Raw genomic sequence first — 18,010 nt, 5'->3', positions numbered from 1 at the left:
TTATTGGCAGAGGCCTCGTTACCCTGCAGGCCTGTCCAATTCAAGCTTTCCCCCAAAGGCGCCCACCTCCACCGGGTCCGTTATCGCTGAGACCGATCCCGAGCGGGATACCACTACTAGGTATGGGCAGCAACCAGCAACTTCGATTAGGACTGGCAGGTGGCAGAGAGCAAAACGAATGGGCTCGGCCGCGGGGTCGGTGGGTTTCCTGATGCGGATGCAGGTTGCTGCTTATCAGCGAAAACAACTGGGGAGGTCGGTTGTCTCTTGCGGAGATGCAAAACTCGATCTGATTAGTAGTTATCGTGGATTTCCATTATTCAATCGATTTGGATGGGGCAAAAAGCGGTCTTATTAGTTGCTGCTCTTTCGCTCGCTTCCACCACGGTCGACCGAGTTTTCGTAGATACCTCTCACTCACTCCGTCAAGCGTCGTCGCCGCCAGCCAGCCTGCCGTTCCACCATCATGGCCTTGAAGCTCACTCTGATGGCCCTGGCCTCTCTGCCGCTCGCCCAGAGCGAGACGGTGCTGGGTGTCTACATTTTCCATCGCCACGGAGACCGCACGCCCAAGAGCCACCCGCCGGCTAACCTGACGTCGCTGGGTGCCGAGGAGGTCTTCCTGTCCGGCAGCTACTACCGCAGCCGGTACGTTGCGTCGGACGCCAGCTCGCCCGTCCGGGGCCTGAGCCAAGACATCGCCGTGCAGTCCCAGGTCAGCGTCACGGCGCCTGACGACGCCGTCCTGCACAACTCGGCCCAGGTCTTCGTGCAGGGGCTCTACCCGCCCGTTGGCCGCCTCTCGGCCCAGCAGCTCGCCAACGGCACCTCGGTCGAGGCGCCCCTCGGCGGCTACCAGTACGTCCCCGTCAAGGCCGTCGCCACCGCCTCCGGCGCCTCGAGCACCCGCGCCGACGCCGAGAACAACGAGTGGCTGCAGGGCGGCAGCGGCTGCGGCAACGCCATGGTCAGCTCCAACAACTACTTCGCCTCGCGCGAGTACCAGCAGACCTACGGCGACTCCAAGGGCTTCTACCAGAGCCTGCTGCCCGTCATCGGCGGCACCTTCGACGCCGACGAGGCCAACTTCAAGAACGGCTACACCATCTTCGACTTGATCAACGTGGCTAGGATCCACAACAAGACCATCCCCTCGTCGGACCTCCTCACCCCGGAGACCGTCGCCGAGGTCCAGAACCTGGCCAACATCCACGAGTGGAACCTGGCCTTCAACGAGACCGAGCCCGTCCGCGCCATCGCGGGCTCCGTCCTCGCCGGCCAGATCCTGCAGCAGCTGCAGTCCACCCTCGACGGCAAGAGCGCCAAGTCGCCGCTCGGCATCCAGTTTGGCGCCTACGCCAGCTTCTCGTCCTTCTTTGGCCTGGCGCAGCTGCAGAAGCTGTCGTCCGATTTCACCGGCATCGTCGACTACGCCTCGTCCATGGCCTTTGAGCTTGTCACCAACGCGTCGACGTCGCCCGTCTCCAAGGACGACGTCTCGGTCCGCTTCCTCTTCTCCAACGGCACCGCCGGCGCCGCCGGCAACGTGCCCGTGGCCTACCCGCTCTTCGGCCGCGCTGACGTCCTGACGCCCTGGTCCGTCTTCGTCGACGAGATGGGCAAGTTTGCCATCGGCGACACCAAGAGCTGGTGTACCGCCTGCGGTAACTCGACGGGCCAGTGTGCCCCGTACGCCTCCTCCTCTTCCGGCGGCGATGGCTCGGCCACGGCGGCCTCCAAGTCGGGCAACGGCATCTCCACCGCCGTCGCTGGCGTCATCGGCGCCCTGGTCACGCTTGTCGTCATCCTGGGCATCGAGGGCCTGGTCTACGCCCTGGCGGGTCTACGACTCGTCAAGAAGTCCACGTTGGCGGCTCAGGCTTCCAAGGCCTAGAGGAAGTCTAAAGGGGTGAATCTTATTACGAGTTAATGATTTACGTCATCCGGGCTTATGTCACCTATTATTGTGACATAGCTGTCAGTATTTGAAAGATTATTATTAGCATTAGCAGCAACCGAACTGGTAATTTGATCCAATTGCAGGGGCCTTCAAAAGTATATGTCGTAGTAAGCCACGTAGCGAGTGTGTTTTCGTATGACCGTGCTAAATAGTTCCCGTCTTGACAACAGTATCCAAGAAACCAATGAGTTCGTCTCTCCGTCATCGTGTCAGCCAGATTTTCCCTGAAATTTCAGCGTAGACCAGTCATCGCCAAGATGTCATGCCTGTAGAAAAAGGCGCGGTTTCGTTTCCCGTACATATCTGTATTCGTTTCAACACCGTTAGTCACTTGCACTTTTCACATCCTCCCCACACAATTGCGAACGCTCCCATGAGAAGGGATGAGCCCATAACCATCAGTGGACAGAAGAAGACTTACACATTGGAATACTCGTCAGACAAATGACCACCTGCACCGATGCGAGGGCGTAGAAGACGGGCTCCGTGCCACCCTCCACTAGCCAATCATACGCCTTGAACGTGAGCCCGAAACTGAAGAAGTTCTTGAAGATGATGAGGCAAGTGAAGCCCTCAATGGCCAGGTCGCCTGTATGTCGCAACAGAATATTAGTTAAGGGAGATTCCAGACAAACAAGACACATATGGACGCAATCGCTCCACAAGGGAACGGAAAATATTGTCCAACTTACGGTACGCATCCACGATGTACAGCGAGCTCGCCACGGCTCCAATGACCATGCCGCAGACCTCGAAGGCGAAGAACATGATGGGCACGACATAGTGGTAAGGGCCCTGGCTGGTGATGGCGAAACCGTAGAGGCCCATGCAGCCGAAGATGAACTGGGGGATGACGAGGAAGATGCGGAACTCGGGCTCGTAGACGCCGCCGTTGCGCTTGGTGAGCCAGGTGGCGCTCCAGTCGGCGAGGCCGCCGGCGATGGCGAAGCCCATGACGGCGCCCACAAAGGGCCCGACGTAGGCGTAGCCCGTCTCGACCTCGCTCCACCAGCGCGGCGGGCCCAGGAAGACGGCGGCGAGGATGACGCCGATGAAGACGGTCCAGCCGATCATGGTGCCCTGGATCAGGCAGGCCCACAGGAAGGCGGGCTGGGCGAAGAGCGGGAAGGGCCGGAAGAGCAGCTTGAGGAAGCTCTCGTCCGTCTTGCGGCCGTCGAAGAGCGCGAGCGACTCGGTGTACGTCTTCTTGGGCCGGGACGAGGCCGTCGACGCCCCCGAGCCGGCCTCGATGGCGGTCGTCCGGGAGTCCGGACCCGCGTCCTTCTCGGGCTCGTCCTGTGAGGTGCTTTCGCGGCCCGAGTCGGCCGCTATGTCCGTGTTGAGCCGCGTGCTCCGGCGGAAGGAGGTCTCGGGACAGAGGAAAATGACACCGAACAGGGAGACGGCAGTGCAGATGGCCACAATGTAGAAGGTCCACGACCAGCCGATGGTATGCGTAATCTTGCCTACCACGACGGGGGTAAAGAAGGCTCCACCGAACACCGCCAAGTTGGTAAACGCCATCCGTACGCCTCGTTGCTGTTTCACACATGCATTGGTCAGCGTCCCGGTGGCCCTTCTCTTTCTGGTATAATCGATCCGGGACTTACATGCACGAAGTATAAGTCACCAACAGCCGCATTGACCAGCGACTCGAACGGGGCGGTGCCGACGCCCTGGATGATGCGCGCCCAGAGCAGGCTGGTATAGTTCCTGCCCGAGGCGCCGCCCCAGACGCTCGAGAAGATGAGGATGACGGTGCCGATGATGAAGAGGTGCCGCTTGCCCCAGATCCGGCCCGAGGGCACGAAGAAGATGGCGGCGAAGCCGACCCCGAGCAGGTAGTAGCCCGTCAGCAGGGCGACGTAGGTGAAGTTCATGTTGAACCAGACGGAGAGGGTCAGCGTGTTGGCGGCGAGGATGGGGCCGAGCGCCGTGGCGAAGATGGCCGTCATGGAGAGCACGAACGTGATGAGATCGCGCTGCCACAGCGGCCAGTTCAAGGGGTCGTTGGGGTCATCAGACGGTTGCGGATGCTATGTATCAAAAGTGGCACGCCACATATCAAGACCCGAGCTTCTTCTATCATGGCCATAGACGCGGGGAATCGTGGTATACTTACAAGTATGATGCCATTCTTGTCGCACTTGAGGCCCCGTGTTTCCGGGGCGGTGGTGACTGTCCGCGGCCGTTCTGGGTCGTCATAGTACCGCGTAGTGCCTTTGCGAGAGTCAATTTAGCAAACATACCTCGAGGCGATCCGGGGTCGGAAGCAGCTTACCAGGCACATGTTCCATGGCCCGGGACTCAAGAACCCCGAGACCCATTTTGGAAAGATACTGCTGCAGCGCCGTGCCTTTCGATATGGAAAAGTCGTGTCGTTGAAGTATCAGCTCGACAGACGCATTACCGGGAGATGCCCAAAGGCAGGTACGGCGACTCTGTAATAAGTATGCTGGTTGGGATATACCGGATCAGGCCGTTGACGCAATCAACAGCAGATCTCGGGGGGTCAGTGTGCCGCGGTTGGAGAGCAAAAAGCAGCGATGGAGGGGGGTGGCGGATGGGAATGGAATGTTCCCAGCAGCAAGGGTCTAACCTCAAGCTCCAAAGTAGGTCGTTAGCTGGGCGTGGCTGCCACGGCTTGCTTTGTACAAGGCGGTACAATTACCACAGTGAGTGAGCAGATAAGCTGGGGGGTTCCTGGACAGACAATACCAATGTTTCCCTGCGGAAGTTTCATTGAACAATGTCACTGTCAAACTCAAACCCAATGCCAATGCTTGCCACGAGGCCAGGCCCATGGCAGTTTTTAAATTGAACGGCTATCTACAATCCCTTGAGTGTAGGCAGCTGTTCCTCTGCCGCAGCCCGCGGGTCCTTGAGCGATGAGGTGTAAAGGGGGAGAAAGACAAGGTGAAGAAACTGGAGCAAACGCGCGTATTCGTATGTTAAAAGTATTTCTGCAAGTTCTGGGAATGAGTGACCGAGTAGCACCATCGTACGGCAATCACCCCGAGGTAAGGTTATTGCCATTCCGGCAGTGGTAGCACACATGCCATGGATCAATGCCATCAATTGCACGACCAAGTACGACTACCACCTCACCCGCCCAGAAGGGACGCGCTAGGCCTACGGTCAAGTCTAAAATGCGGGAACACCCTAGAATGCTGCGATCTGGTAGGCCCAGGTGCCCCCCAAAGACCCCACTTTCCCGGCGCAAATATCTGGGGGAGCAGCTAACATACGGTACTAACAAAAGGTAGTACGACATACCTGGCGAAAGTCGAAATATCATCTACATACCTAGGTATGTATGTACTTAGGTAATCTAAGATACCTTGCCTGATGGAAACAGTAGGTCAAACTTTGATTGATTGACGGGATACTCCGAAATGTGCAGATTCTAGCCAGCCTCTCGGCAGCTGAACACACTGCTGGCAGGATGGGTACTGCACTGCGAAGGTAGTCCAACATACATGCACGTGTAGGTAGGTAGCTAGCAGTCAGTCGGTCCCTGGGAAGAGCGCCACCCATGCCTGGCACGGATTCCATGGCCTGTTAGCGCCAAGTAGTATGCTCCCCTGACATGCAAGTTGGAGCAGATACTTGCTTGGCAGGCCTGCCAATCGCATTATTGGTTCCTTGAAGTCGACAGTTGCAGAGGAGAGGATAATGAAAAGAAGAAGGGTCGATCTGGACCGACTTCTCTTCTCGTACGTCGTAGTCGTCATCGTTCTCGTGTCCTCTGTCCATTGATGCTCGGCCGCCAGTGGCCTCCTCAAATTTATTTAATACACACAATACACACACTCACATGTTCACACTCACACACACACACACACCCTCTCTCTGTCTCTCCCCTCGCAATTGACTTCCACAGGAACCAGTTGGCCTTCCCAGCAAACAAACTACAACCATCTAAGCATACCAGTGCAGTGACTCGATAGCGATAGCGCATACCCGCCCCAACCATGAAGTTCACCACCGTTAGTTTCGCCGCATTTGCTGGTCTCGCCACTGCCCAGCAATCAGGACTCGGTTCCCTTCCCGAGTGTTCAGTAAGTCCAACCTTTCGTCCTCTTTCGTCTAGATGCTATGCCTACCTACCTACTTGATATGCACGCCATACGACCAAAGGACAACAAACAGTTACCATGCGGGACCACTGACTGATCACGTGCGTTCCAACAGAAAGGCTGCTTGAACAACTTTGTCTCCGGGTCGGGCCAGCAGATCGGCGGCTGCCCCGCGACCGATGCCAAGTGCATCTGCGCCAAGAAGGAGTTCATCGACGGCATCTCCTGCTGCGTGTCCGACGCCTGCAACAAGGCCGACCAGGACGCCTCCATCCAGTTCGCCTCTACCTTCTGCGGCACTCTGGGCGTCCAGGTCCCCAATGTCGTCAGCTGCCCCTCCAAGTCGGCCGCCGCTAGTGGGGCATCGGCCACCGGCGGCAGCATGCCCAGCAACACAGCCCCGGCCGCCGCGTCTCCTTCTCCTGCCAAGAGTGCGGCCGGCACAGTGGTGGCCGGGGCTGCGGGTGCCGCCTGGGCAGGGCTTGCCGCCGCGCTGGCCTTCCTGTAGTGGCCACATGATGCACAAGTTGATCCGATGAGGCGGGTAGAGGGGGAGGGAGAGGGGCAGAGTGTGTGAAGGATCGAGGACACAGCTGGTTCCTGGCCGGGAGGAACATGGGACGCAACCAGGTAGTCGCTGTGTTAGGACATGTTGCTGGTTGGCCACGACATCCGCTGGCATGTGCCGCAAGAAGCACGGCACTTGGATGTACATGTATTTTCTGTATGTTCAATGTAATGTTAATGTCCAAAGAGCCCGGGATAGTTCAAAGACGCTGCTGCTGCGGGTGCTCCGTTCTCCTGCTCCGCCACTAAAAACTTGTCAAGGCTGTCACCTGTCACGGGGAATGGATGCGGTGCCGTTCCGAACGCTACCGTAGGCGTCACTAGGTGGTCGGAAACTTACTGGCGCGACGTCAACGTCCGCATGAGGGAGGAGGAGAAATCTCCGCCTCATCTTATTAGCTTCATGTGACAGTGATGGTATTGCTGGTACAAGTATACTTATAGATGTATGCATCCTCGCTCAGACGCCAGGGACGGGGCACCACTCGGGGCGCTTAGCCCAGATTCCAGAAGCGCAAACAAACTGTGGGAGAGAAGCCCCCACCCCTTGATGCTGCCCTTGGCTCTTTTTGGCAACCAGTTCGGGGTACTGGCCGGTGACGGCTTGCTGAATCTGGAAGTTGTCGCGCGTGGGTAGCAGCTCCTCAGTATTGCTTGTTGACGAGATCTGAGCAGGGGCAGGCGGACGTAGGGGGTTCGCATAACTTGGCGAGGCGAAGGCGGTCCGCTTGGAGTTTATCTGAAAAAGAGGGAATGGAGAATCCGAGATGTGAGAGAGAGATATATTTATATATATATATTATATTTTAAATCTTTTCTTTTCTTTCTATTTTCTCAGCCGTATGTTTGATGTTTTTCCCTTGAGTGCGAAGCAGATGAGCACGTGGGTTGGTTTTCTTTGCGACTGGGCTTGGCGGAAGCGATGCTGCAGATCCTCTTTTTGCGGCTTCCGGCACTCGCAAAGCCTGCTTACATAGGTACTTTACGACTGCCGGTGACTAAGAAGAATTATGTATAGGTAATTACATAAGGTACTCACTTAGGTGGATTATATAATACCCAATTGGGCAGCTGGAATCAATACAATGATGCCAAGATGCAAGCGACCCGATGGCTTGGGCGACTGAGAGTCCCATTGTGACCCGAGTACGTCTATAGGTGATAGCTTCGGATATACTACAAGTCTTCTTCTTCCTCCTCCTTCTCCTCCTTCTCCTCCTTCTCCTCCTTCTCCTCCTTCTCCTCCTCAATCCCACTTATGTCGTTTTAGGCCGGTGACGAACCCCTCCTGTCATCAAAGCGTCTTCGCATGAGCCCGGCGCGGTGATTTCACCTTATGGAGCCCCACGTTGGCGCTACGTGTCGCGAGAAACCGCCTCGCCATTACCAGTGCCTGGCAGCCTGGTTTCTGACGTTGAACGTTCCCCAGCTTTGTTGGACACCTCGAAACCCGGACTCCCCAATTTAATTAGATCCGGTACATATCACAGAAGCTGATCTCCAAGAGAACACGGTGTAAAGGTCGCTGGGGTAGCCAAGTGTACAAATTGCCCAAGGTACAATAACAGCGAGGAATGAATGCACACCTCCTATCAAACTTATCGTGGATCGCACGCACGCACGTCCGCACGCCAGCTCACCTGAGCGCAACTGTCGGTAGTAGCATTCGGCTTAGGAACCCGGATGTTCGTGGGCGCGATGAGGTGAAAAGGAGGGGTATTTGGTCCCATCCGGCAAAGAAGATCCCATTGCTGTTGACCGGTCACCTACCAGAAATTACCCTAATAAGAAGATATAAGATTCAATAGGCCACTGCGACAGGTGTTCGGACCTGCTCGGGCCCTATGGCTTATGGCGGTGACTTAAATTGACAAGGATGACAGCTGAGCCTAATGGAACACGCATCAACTGTCACCTGGCTCAGGCTCTACTCTCATCTGCAGCTTTGGGATTGATTCGCTCACCGAGGAGGCCGGCCCGTCAGCCAGAAGGGTTCTTCATCATTATCCCAGAACGGCCGTTGATCACAAGAGCCGGCGATTTCAGAATGTCCATATTTGGCAACAAAAAGGGAAACACTGGCCGGGGGTTGAGCGAAATGGACCTTGTTTGGCCTGTCAACGTTTCGGCCTCGTTGAAACCTTCGGTCGACGCTGCTCCAGAATTGTCGATCAACAATCTTGGCAGTTTCCCGAAATCCCCGGTACATACCATTGGCCTTGGGTTGCGTCGGTGCGGTCGCCCCTCTCCCCCCCCTGCCGATTGGCAATGGTGGCTAGGGTGGGCGACAGCCGCTGTATTGCACGATGCCTGGGCGTTTGCTGTCGTTTGAATGGTAGAGAAAGTAGGCAAACTGCAAGTGGGCGGAGATGGGAGAGGGCTCGGTCGGGTAGGTAAGGGATCGAACAGGACCAATTTTTAAGAAAATTAGAGTCAGTGGCACTGTGGGCAACACTGACTGGAGATCACTGGAGATCAGATGCTTTTCAGCTGCAAATCCCAAACAAGTGAGGCTCGCTTAGAAGAGACACGGAGCGAGGTACGACGCAAGAAGAAGAAATCCCGGAGTGCGCATACTGGATACTGTGTGAAAGTGGTCAGTGGTCAGTGGTCAGTGGTCAGTGGGCGGGGAGGAGATGAGGCTCAAGCTATCCCACCGTGATGAACCAACCCAGGGGGATCCGGTGTGATTGGTTTCCATGGCGCAGCAGCAACATGTCACTGTCCACGACCTGGTCCGATCGATCGAACCAGGTACGACGAAGCAGCCTCCAGCCTCTTGCAGAAGAAAGCTTGAGGCGGTGTCCAATCGGCTTCAGGTTTCAAGACAAGCCAGTAGGGTGCCAACCAGCAGCAACAGACCCGATGCGATGCCACCTACCAAGACGCCTAGTCCGTGTCCGTCCACTGCAACCCGGAAAGGGCAGCCATCGCCTGCATTGCTATAGCGCCTTCTATACCCACCCGGCACTGGTCAAATTCATGCGTACTGTATGTAGCCTCAATCTCTTGAAGAGCAGGCCATCGCTTGCTGAGAGACTGAAGGGGTTTGGAGTACCTAACCAAAGTGCCTACATACATGTACATAACATAGGTATCTACATACATACATACATACCCATCTCTTACCTAAGCTAGACGCTGCCTGGCGCTCTGCCTAGCGCTGGCTGGGGCGCCGGATGTCAGAGTGTCCCTTGTCGCCTAGCACCTAGTCTAGTGCCCGCCCCGGACCCAAATCGCTAACTGGCAATCATATCATATATCTTATAACTCCCGACACCACCGCAAACCCTATGCCGCACCTCCCCGATTCCTATGCCGCACCTCCCCCGTACCGACGATATCTCACCAACTTCGCGACGACGTCAACATACGAATATATACTAGAAAACCCGAATCTAACCAACCCGAACCCTATTCTAACCCTACCTAACCCTACCTAACCCTAACCACCTTAACCCGTTACTTAACGAGCGAGATACAGGCGATTAAATCTCGTCGACGACCGTAAAGGCGTCGAAGGTACATCGAGCGAGAAGTAATTACATAAGAATTCTTAAAATTCACACCAAAAGGAGGTACGGCACAGGAATCGGGGAGGTGCGGCACAGGGTTTGCGCGACACCACAGGCGCGCACTTGACTGGCACAAATTACCAAGGGCCGCCAGGGACCCATGGACATATACTGTCAGATCTGGTGCGGCAACCACTGCTGCTAGCTACCAAGTATGCTAGCTATGCTAGCTATTTTCGTACCCGAGAACCCTGAGGGTCCAGATTCGATGTGCCATTCTGTGACAGGACGACCGGGCAGAACCAAGATTGGTGCTCGCTACAGGTAGTATCAAAGGTATGCAAACCTCCAAACACTGCGCTCCGTTCACCATCGTGGGTGGCCCCGGCCCATTCAATTGGCCCCACCCTTCGCTACACACATATGTTTATCTAGCCCTCAGCCGTTTTGGTGGTTTTATTATAGCTCGTACTACTATAACGAGCCGGAGAATTCGACATGATGCAATTGGGATGGGGAGAAGAAAAGAAACAACTCCAACTAAACTGTTACCCAACTCATGTTCGGGTTCTCCCAGATCCCGACCGCGGGCAACGATGACGCGGCGTGCATGACAACAACCGCCGATGCTATTCCAAATATCCATGTTTTTCTCAATATAGTGAAGCTGCCGCCGCCTCCGCCTCCTCCTCGTCGGGCTGCCTGTCACGCCCTGATACAGGGGCTCGTACCAACCAGCAGCAGCAGGTACACTGGATGCTGGATAACGCCTAGAGCTAGGTTGGCCTCAATATTAGGTAGTCCCCGGCTCACCCACCCAGAAGCCAGGTACACTAAATGTTGTGTTTTCCAACGGCCGTCACCGTTGCTCTCGGACCCCTAACAGTGGAAGCACGTTAGCCAGTTCCACCATCTTGCGCGAAGGCTCAAAGCGAAACAACACACAATACGAGCCGCGAGTGTGTCATGTCTGGCGGCCGGGTCCAGTCGTTGCCCCGAGTTCTTTTACTTCAAACGGCATCCTTCTTTTGTTCTTTGGCAGGCCTAGCGTATGGAAGGAATGGATTATGGGGGGCTTCGAGTTTCATGGATCATTAAATCCATTCACCTTGGTCGACGGCCCCACATATCCGGAAGGTTGTTGGCCGATCTAGCAGTTCTTGATCTCTCCGTGCCGCGGCTGCTGAGCATATACAGCAGCACCCTAGTTCATGATCGGTCTTTTTATTTTTCTGGGACGGTCCCTTCTTGGGTGTATTTTCCCGTCTCCATTCCAGAGCTATGGCGTAGGAAGTGCGGATGTCACATTCACGGTCCACGACATAACTCTCTGCACATGTCACGGCCGTCTCAAGCTTCGGGACATTGACTCGAAGGACTAACTATCCGACAGGTCCGAGAGAATACGAGAGCAGCCGCCCATTTGCTAGCCACTGGTGATTGGCCCCGTCCGGAGCCCGCCCCGAACACACACACACACAGAGAGAGAGAGAGAGAAACACATATACTGCGCGCCGGCGTTAACAGGCAACATGTAACAGTGGATTCGTTTCTCTCTCTCTCTGTCTCTCGGAGTTGTTGTCCAGACAGCGGGTGATCCTATTCTCTCCGGAGTGGTCAGTGGGCTCTCGGCACCTGTTTGGTGAGTCGGCAGACCAGCTATGACAGCTAACCAGCCGGGAGGAGCATGACATGAACCTGGAGCACTGAGCTGCCCAGTATCTGATTCAGGTCTTACTAAAGTGAACCACGGCGTTGGCAGAGAAGCACCGTGGGATGTATACAAAAGAAGAAATGGAATGACACAAGTGTACAGAGTACATATTGCAATAGGTTGCATATTGGTCACCTAGCATGAGTGCTAGTGGCGTCAGTATGTACCGTACTTGTGTATAATATATATATATATATAAATCTATATATAGGTTTATATGTATTGCGTATTATTTCTTGTTCTGAGAGAAGCGAGCAGAGCCCCCCGCACCCCAGCTGTTTGCCTAACCAGCCAAAAAGCAACTATCGCCATCGGTCGATCATGCATGAGCCTTTGACGAGCATAAAACGATCTCGGGCAAGAAGAAGACGTCGGGCGATTTACGGGCGACTTGTAGTAGTAGTAGTAGTAGTAGGTGTATTCTTAGTTGGCGTACTACCATGAATTGAAACAAAGGAAAGAGTGCTCTGCCCCCCCTTCATGTTTGGCTGGACCCTAAAGTACATGCGCCCATCCATGGCTCTGGTGTTGCGCTAGGTTGTTCTTTCCGGTACTTGACCCAAGAGCTTGTTCTGTTAGACTCCAATCGAGGTCCTTTTTTCTTGTTCTCCTTCTCTTTGGGCCTGCCCAAAAGGGCAAAAGATCCATCGAATTCATTCCATCGCATCCACCTGTTGTTGGTGGTGGTTGTACCTGCCTTTGCATGTCCTATTTCTCGTCGTCCAATGCATCATCAATTGAATGTCATGCTAATTGATGCTAGCCGACTGCCGCTACAACCACCACTCTGCTGCCAGCGAACAAGTCCCCAATGGGGAGACCTACCATGCGTGCTTGCTATCAAGTCTGGACACACTTCTTTTTCGGGGCTTCTGATCTATCTTCTTCCATCGTGCTTATGTACATGCATACCAAATGCGCAGCCGTCAATTGAATTGATTGATCAATCAAATTTGATTCATCACCCCCAGCCGTAAGGAACAGGCAGGGAACAGGGCAGGTACCAAAGTACCGCTTTGATCTTACATTTGATGTAGTGTCTCCCGAAGTCTTCTTTTTTAGACTCTTTTGCTCATCATCCCTTCGCATCCCAGACCTACACACAGACAAACGTCCTCCGTCCTTCTCCTCCTCTGGCCGGGCTCCTCCAGAAATTTCAACTTCCCATCCATCCATCCATCCTCTGGTCGTGTTACAGGCTACCAACCGTCATGGCTCTCAGACATGCCCGCCAGCTTAGACTGGACAGGCCGACCATGTCCAACCCACTCCCACCGGCTGCGCACCCCTGCCCCCCCCCACGGAGCCTGTCGTGCCCATCTATCTCTCTTTAATAGCAGACACCCATGCCCTTTAATACCGGCCTTGTCATACCACGATGCTCTGCTTCACCCTCAGCGAACCCCCCGTAGCCGGCGTATTATTGTAAGTGGGTGTAGGAGCGTGATGCGCCAGATGCCTGAATTGGGAAACTCTCGAGATCCACCGCCCTCGACAAACAACCTGGCTCCTCCTTACCCTTACCTTGCCTCTGTTATTATTCCTTTTGGGCTCTACAGGGGGGCGCTTGCACGGCTTTCCTGCCTTTCTTTTTCTGGGGTAAGGCGACACATACTCAAGACACCGCGGCGACTGAGGGTTTCCTACGCCCGACTATATATGTATAAGCCGCCGCGACATGCTGTCACCAAAACACTGCCTCTACTCCCCTCTCAGCCCAACACCCATACCCGACTACATCATCTTCTCTCGGTGTTTGCTCCCTTTCCCGAACCTGCTTAAGTCGTCTACTAGAACAGGGTAAAGCACGACATATCTGCCTTTGTATGTAAGATGACCCTCCTGCCTTTGCTGTCGTCTACTGACCCGAATACCACTAGCATATCCAGGCTTCTTGTTTTGCTCTTTGTCCAGCTTCCTCACTCTCATCCTGTTGGAACTTCTATATCACTTATGATCGCCCAAGATGTGTGACTTCATCAAGAACTACTACATATACACGTCGTGTGTCGATCCTGGCGCACACTACTTCCGTACCTCCATGGATGGCAGCAAAAAGCACGCGTGTCCTCGAGGACCTCATGAGAGATACATCGTCTTGCCAGGCCAATGTCCACTGTGCGGCTGAGGTCGTCGCATCCGGTGTGGACGCACCCCCGTTCGGGCCTATTCCCCCCTCTACGACTACAACAAGCCGCCTCGGTTGGTTTCCATTCGATAGCGAAGTGACGAAAGGCCCGGGACTGGTTCTTCTGTGGCGTTTCGGCTGACTGGTACCTCAAGTTGTGCAAGCCGCAGTTTGTGTGTCCTCTCTTCGGCTTCTCTCCGGTCCAGCTGGGTTCAGACGAACAAGTACGTCCTATCTCTGTGGGTACGCCAACTGCCAACTGCGAAGAGCTGGTTGAGTTGCCGTTGGGGAGGGCCGGTTTCCATGACAGGGAACTGTATGTGGAGAGGCACAAGTGCCTGTCGCAAGAGATGGCATTTCCGACATGCGGCACCGGCAGCTTCAACAGCTGCAGCAATATGCAGCAGAGCTCGGTTAGGCGTTTGGATGGGATGGTAATGTGAGAGCCGGAGGCCGGACGTCGAGCTTCAATCCTAGAAGCACATGGCTTCCACGATGCGAGGCTCTATCCGGCACCCCCATTGGAGGGAGGGAGTGCTATCAAGTGGATTTCAGCGAAGCGTTGCTGCAAGGCGTCAGGGATAAACAAAAGCAGCCGAGGGATGGGACAAGGATCAGATCTCGCTTCTGGCACTGGCTGGAGGCAATGGCAATCTTGGGTTTCACAACAACATGCATTCTGGGCTGCATGGTAATTAAATATGACCCTCTCACATGTGCGGGGCGTTCAGGAGTACGGCCAACCAGTAGCAATCCATGATTGCGGTGGTTCTGATGTTGTATTATACGCTGTATTATAGCCCGTTGAGGGGCCCCGTTGTCCCCGTGATGGAATTCGTCATGAGCAGCCCCAAGGCCCAGCTTCGATGGACGGGGTGCACTATAGCAGCCTCGCAGATGCGACCATTTGGGCAGCAGGTTTTGGCGACTTAATATACGAGTTAGATTGCTGAGCTGTCATCGTCAGCCACCCACCATGGCCGAGCCATCCCCTCATTGGCCCCGTCCTCGCGCAAGGACAGTCGACGCGAAGGGCTGGAGGAGGATGAGACTTCAGCAAGTACTGGCTAAAATGAAGGCAGGCTTCTTCGGGTCATGCGCAACATCTGCAATACTCCATCCCCCACCTGGGCAGAATCACTCCCTTTGACGGCAGCAGTCACGACTGGATAAGACGATGATATTACTTGTGATACTAAACCGGCGCAGTTTATTGCCCTTCGCCGCGAGAAAGGGACTGAGGGCTGTTTAGCTCGCCCGGCGAAGCTATCTTTTGTCATGCATAGCATCCCCGATTAGTGTCAGATCTGTTCTGAGATCGTCCTCGAATCAGGGATGGGGATAGGATGGGTCTCCAATCTGAGCGACCACTACTGCAGACGTACATAGCCGACAAGCCATCAGCTGTCTGTCTTGTTTGCGTGCGGCTACGGTGGGGAATAAAGAGGCACTGCAAGTGCATTGCGAACGACCAGACCAGAAATGTATACTATCGGATACCATATCTAAAGAGCCTCCAAAGATAAGTACGTGGGCGGTAGTTGGTGCTTAGCGCCAAGAGAATACTTCATAGACTGGACAATGGTCTTCCCAACACCAATCCTACACCAACCTGCATACAATCATCATCCCCTATCTCTCCTTCTCCTTCTCTCCTTCTCTCTCTCTTGCTCGGATGCTGTCTCCTTCCTTTTCCCATTTTATTTCTCTCCTTTTTTCTCTCGTACTTCGTATGCTGGCATGTGGAAGTCCAGAATGGCCTGAAGCGTGAATGTCGCTTGGCACAGACGCCCGGGCTGCATCAGTATCGAGTCCCCAGCCTTGTCAACCCTGCTGGTCCTGTATGCACGCACGCACACACGCACGTACGCACGCACGTCAAGGAGACCCGCTCACTTTAGTTGAGAAGAGACGAGACGACTCACTGGGTATTCTGCTACTTGCCTGCTGCCTGCCCTGCTGTGTGGTAGTAGAGACGGTTACGTACATGCATGCGTGATCAAAACAGGAATGCCTCTCGAGGCCACACACAGACACGCACGTCTGGAATCTGAAATGAGCACATACATACACCCCTCTCTCAAGCTTGCTCTCCCAAACGGCGGCTGCTCCGGCCTCGCTAAGTTGGTCGAGGCCAGAATGCGCATCCCCAGCAAAGGACGTAGGGGTGGATCTAGACTTGGTGCTGCGAGTCCATATGCAGGTAGGGTGGGCGTTGAAGTGCCCTGGTTGTGACCCAGGAGTCTGAGAGCCGGCCATTATCTCCTCGCGCCCCTCACAATTGGGGCTTCTTGCTTCTCTTATTTCCCTCGTGGAGTATGAAGTTGTTGACGACTTGAATACTCCAGCAAGCAGCATCTATCTACCTGGCTGGTGAGGTTGTGGATTGGGAGCCAAGGGTGAACGAACCACTTGCCATGTCTTCTGATATTCCTCGACTGCCTGGTCGCGTGGGGGTTTCTATGAATTCGTGTCCGAGTGCGGGGGAAGGGCAAGGGCATATGTTTCGTTCCCCCTGAGAACATGTGGAAAAGAAGACTCGCCTATACAGGATTGCCCGATCTGGCAATCTGAGAGCGATAGGATACCCACCATTACCCGTACTGTAGCCCACATCAACCATGCAAGGGCGACAATGCCGCCGAGTCGACCACTGCCGTCCCAGCCGGGCAGTGGTGCTGCGATATCGCAGAACGACAGGACAGACAGAGCATCATCATTTCCACGGAGGTACAAGTATGCTGAGCAAACAAACGAACGAACGAGCGAGTCGTCCCCACCGTCAAGCAAGAAAAAAGAAGAAAGGTCGAGCGGTCCGGTACGTAAGCCATGGCTGTCGTACATGTAGGGCAGGCTCGTGCGCTTCATGGATGCAGTGGTAGGTAAAGTAGGTAGGTAGGTAGCTTATGTAGCGGAGTGAAGTGGAGCTGGGCCGAGGGCAAGGGACAAGGGTCCGGACGGGGTTCTGCTTTCCCACCGGAGGCGCGTCCGTTGCCCAACAATCGATGCGACACTACTATGCAGTAACTACATATGTATGCATCAGGGCATGAGGGGATCCCAACTCTGGGCCAACGAGACTCCTACCTTATTGAAAGACCCTATAGGTTAACCATATGCAGTGGGTATTTGTGGGAATACCGAGGCACCCCATGTCCTCCGTGTGCCGGTTTCTGGCTTTTCCAGCCTCTGTCGTTACCGAAGTATGTCAGTCATCATTAACCTTCCCAAGCGATGAAGGGGGTTGGGCCGCCGGAGAGTGTTCATATCGCTACCTGCATCGTCCCATATATTGTTTTCATTATGTGCCGCCATACTAGTCTCCTCTATCTCCTCAGGTGAGGCTCTAGGAGTGCTGAAGTTGAGGCTGAAGCTGAGGCTGAGGCTGGGGCTGGGGCTGGAATGGTCACACTCAGCCTGACTGACCCATGGTTTGTTCAAAGAATTCGGTCCTTGCACCTCCATTGCATAGAGATGGAGTCCAATACTGAGTCCATTCCATAAGCGCTTGACCCCTGCCGACGCGGCCGCGCATCGCATCACGTCCGTGAGCTTGTGTCAGGACCTCCCCGTCTCTCTTGAAAAAAAAAAAAAGGGGGGGGGGGCAGGTTCACAGCACACGGGGCCCCGAGCGAGATCTGGCCCGGTGTCACCGATGGCCAGATCCTGCGGTATCCGCGAATAGAATAAGCATACATATGTGCCGATTAGGTAATCTACTTAGGTGGTGTCAAGTGTCTTTTGATCAGAGAGGGGGGGGAGGATGTGGAGGTGCTCATCGCAGCGCTGTGCTCGGACTCCCCTCTATTACCTGATCCTGGTGCACCGGAACAAACACTGTTCACCGTGGAATCTGCTACTGGTATAGCCTCCATATGACAGGAGCGGCAAATGGGTCTGTTGGTCGAATGATTGTCTATCATCTACACAAGGGGTACGTCACACCGGACCAACATGTACGAGGGACGGTGCCGGATGCCGACTCTTCATCACATCGGGCGCGGCGTTCCGAGTCATGAAGTGCTTTGAGGATCATCATGGCTGTTC

General features: G+C 54.7%; 4 protein-coding genes across 4 annotated transcripts; 3 read left to right on the top strand and 1 right to left on the bottom strand.

Annotated features, from left to right (window-relative positions):
* Window positions 1–466: 466 nt before the first annotated feature.
* Window positions 467–1,894, top strand: PG985_006665 (histidine acid phosphatase; the record flags this gene model as incomplete). The annotated part of the gene is made up of 1 exon (XM_066826434.1): window positions 467–1,894. The coding sequence occupies one exon, from the start codon at window positions 467–469 to the stop codon at window positions 1,892–1,894; it is 1,428 nt and encodes a 475-aa protein (XP_066686041.1).
* A 298-nt stretch (window positions 1,895–2,192) lies between these two features.
* Window positions 2,193–4,287, bottom strand: PG985_006664 (uncharacterized protein; the record flags this gene model as incomplete). Its single annotated transcript, XM_066826433.1, has 6 exons — window positions 2,193–2,263; window positions 2,382–2,549; window positions 2,653–3,499; window positions 3,571–3,996; window positions 4,083–4,180; window positions 4,242–4,287. 6 exons carry the CDS (start codon window positions 4,285–4,287, stop codon window positions 2,193–2,195), a joined length of 1,656 nt encoding a protein of 551 aa, XP_066686040.1.
* A 1,647-nt stretch (window positions 4,288–5,934) lies between these two features.
* On the top strand, window positions 5,935–6,547 carry PG985_006663 (uncharacterized protein; the record flags this gene model as incomplete). The annotated part of the gene is made up of 2 exons (XM_066826432.1): window positions 5,935–6,021; window positions 6,155–6,547. 2 exons carry the CDS (start codon window positions 5,935–5,937, stop codon window positions 6,545–6,547), a joined length of 480 nt encoding a protein of 159 aa, XP_066686039.1.
* A 1,935-nt stretch (window positions 6,548–8,482) lies between these two features.
* Window positions 8,483–8,938, top strand: PG985_006662 (uncharacterized protein; the record flags this gene model as incomplete). The annotated part of the gene is made up of 1 exon (XM_066826431.1): window positions 8,483–8,938. One exon carries the CDS (start codon window positions 8,483–8,485, stop codon window positions 8,936–8,938), a length of 456 nt encoding a protein of 151 aa, XP_066686038.1.
* Between the last annotated feature and the right edge of the window lie 9,072 nt (window positions 8,939–18,010).

Source organism: Apiospora marii (assembly GCF_038362585.1).
Source record: "Apiospora marii strain CBS 49790 chromosome Unknown utg000004l_segment0_segment0, whole genome shotgun sequence".
Taxonomy (NCBI): Eukaryota; Fungi; Ascomycota; class Sordariomycetes; order Amphisphaeriales; family Apiosporaceae; genus Apiospora; species Apiospora marii.
The sequence above is the reverse complement of the archived record's forward strand: the minus strand, read 5'-3'. Positions and strand labels throughout refer to the sequence as shown.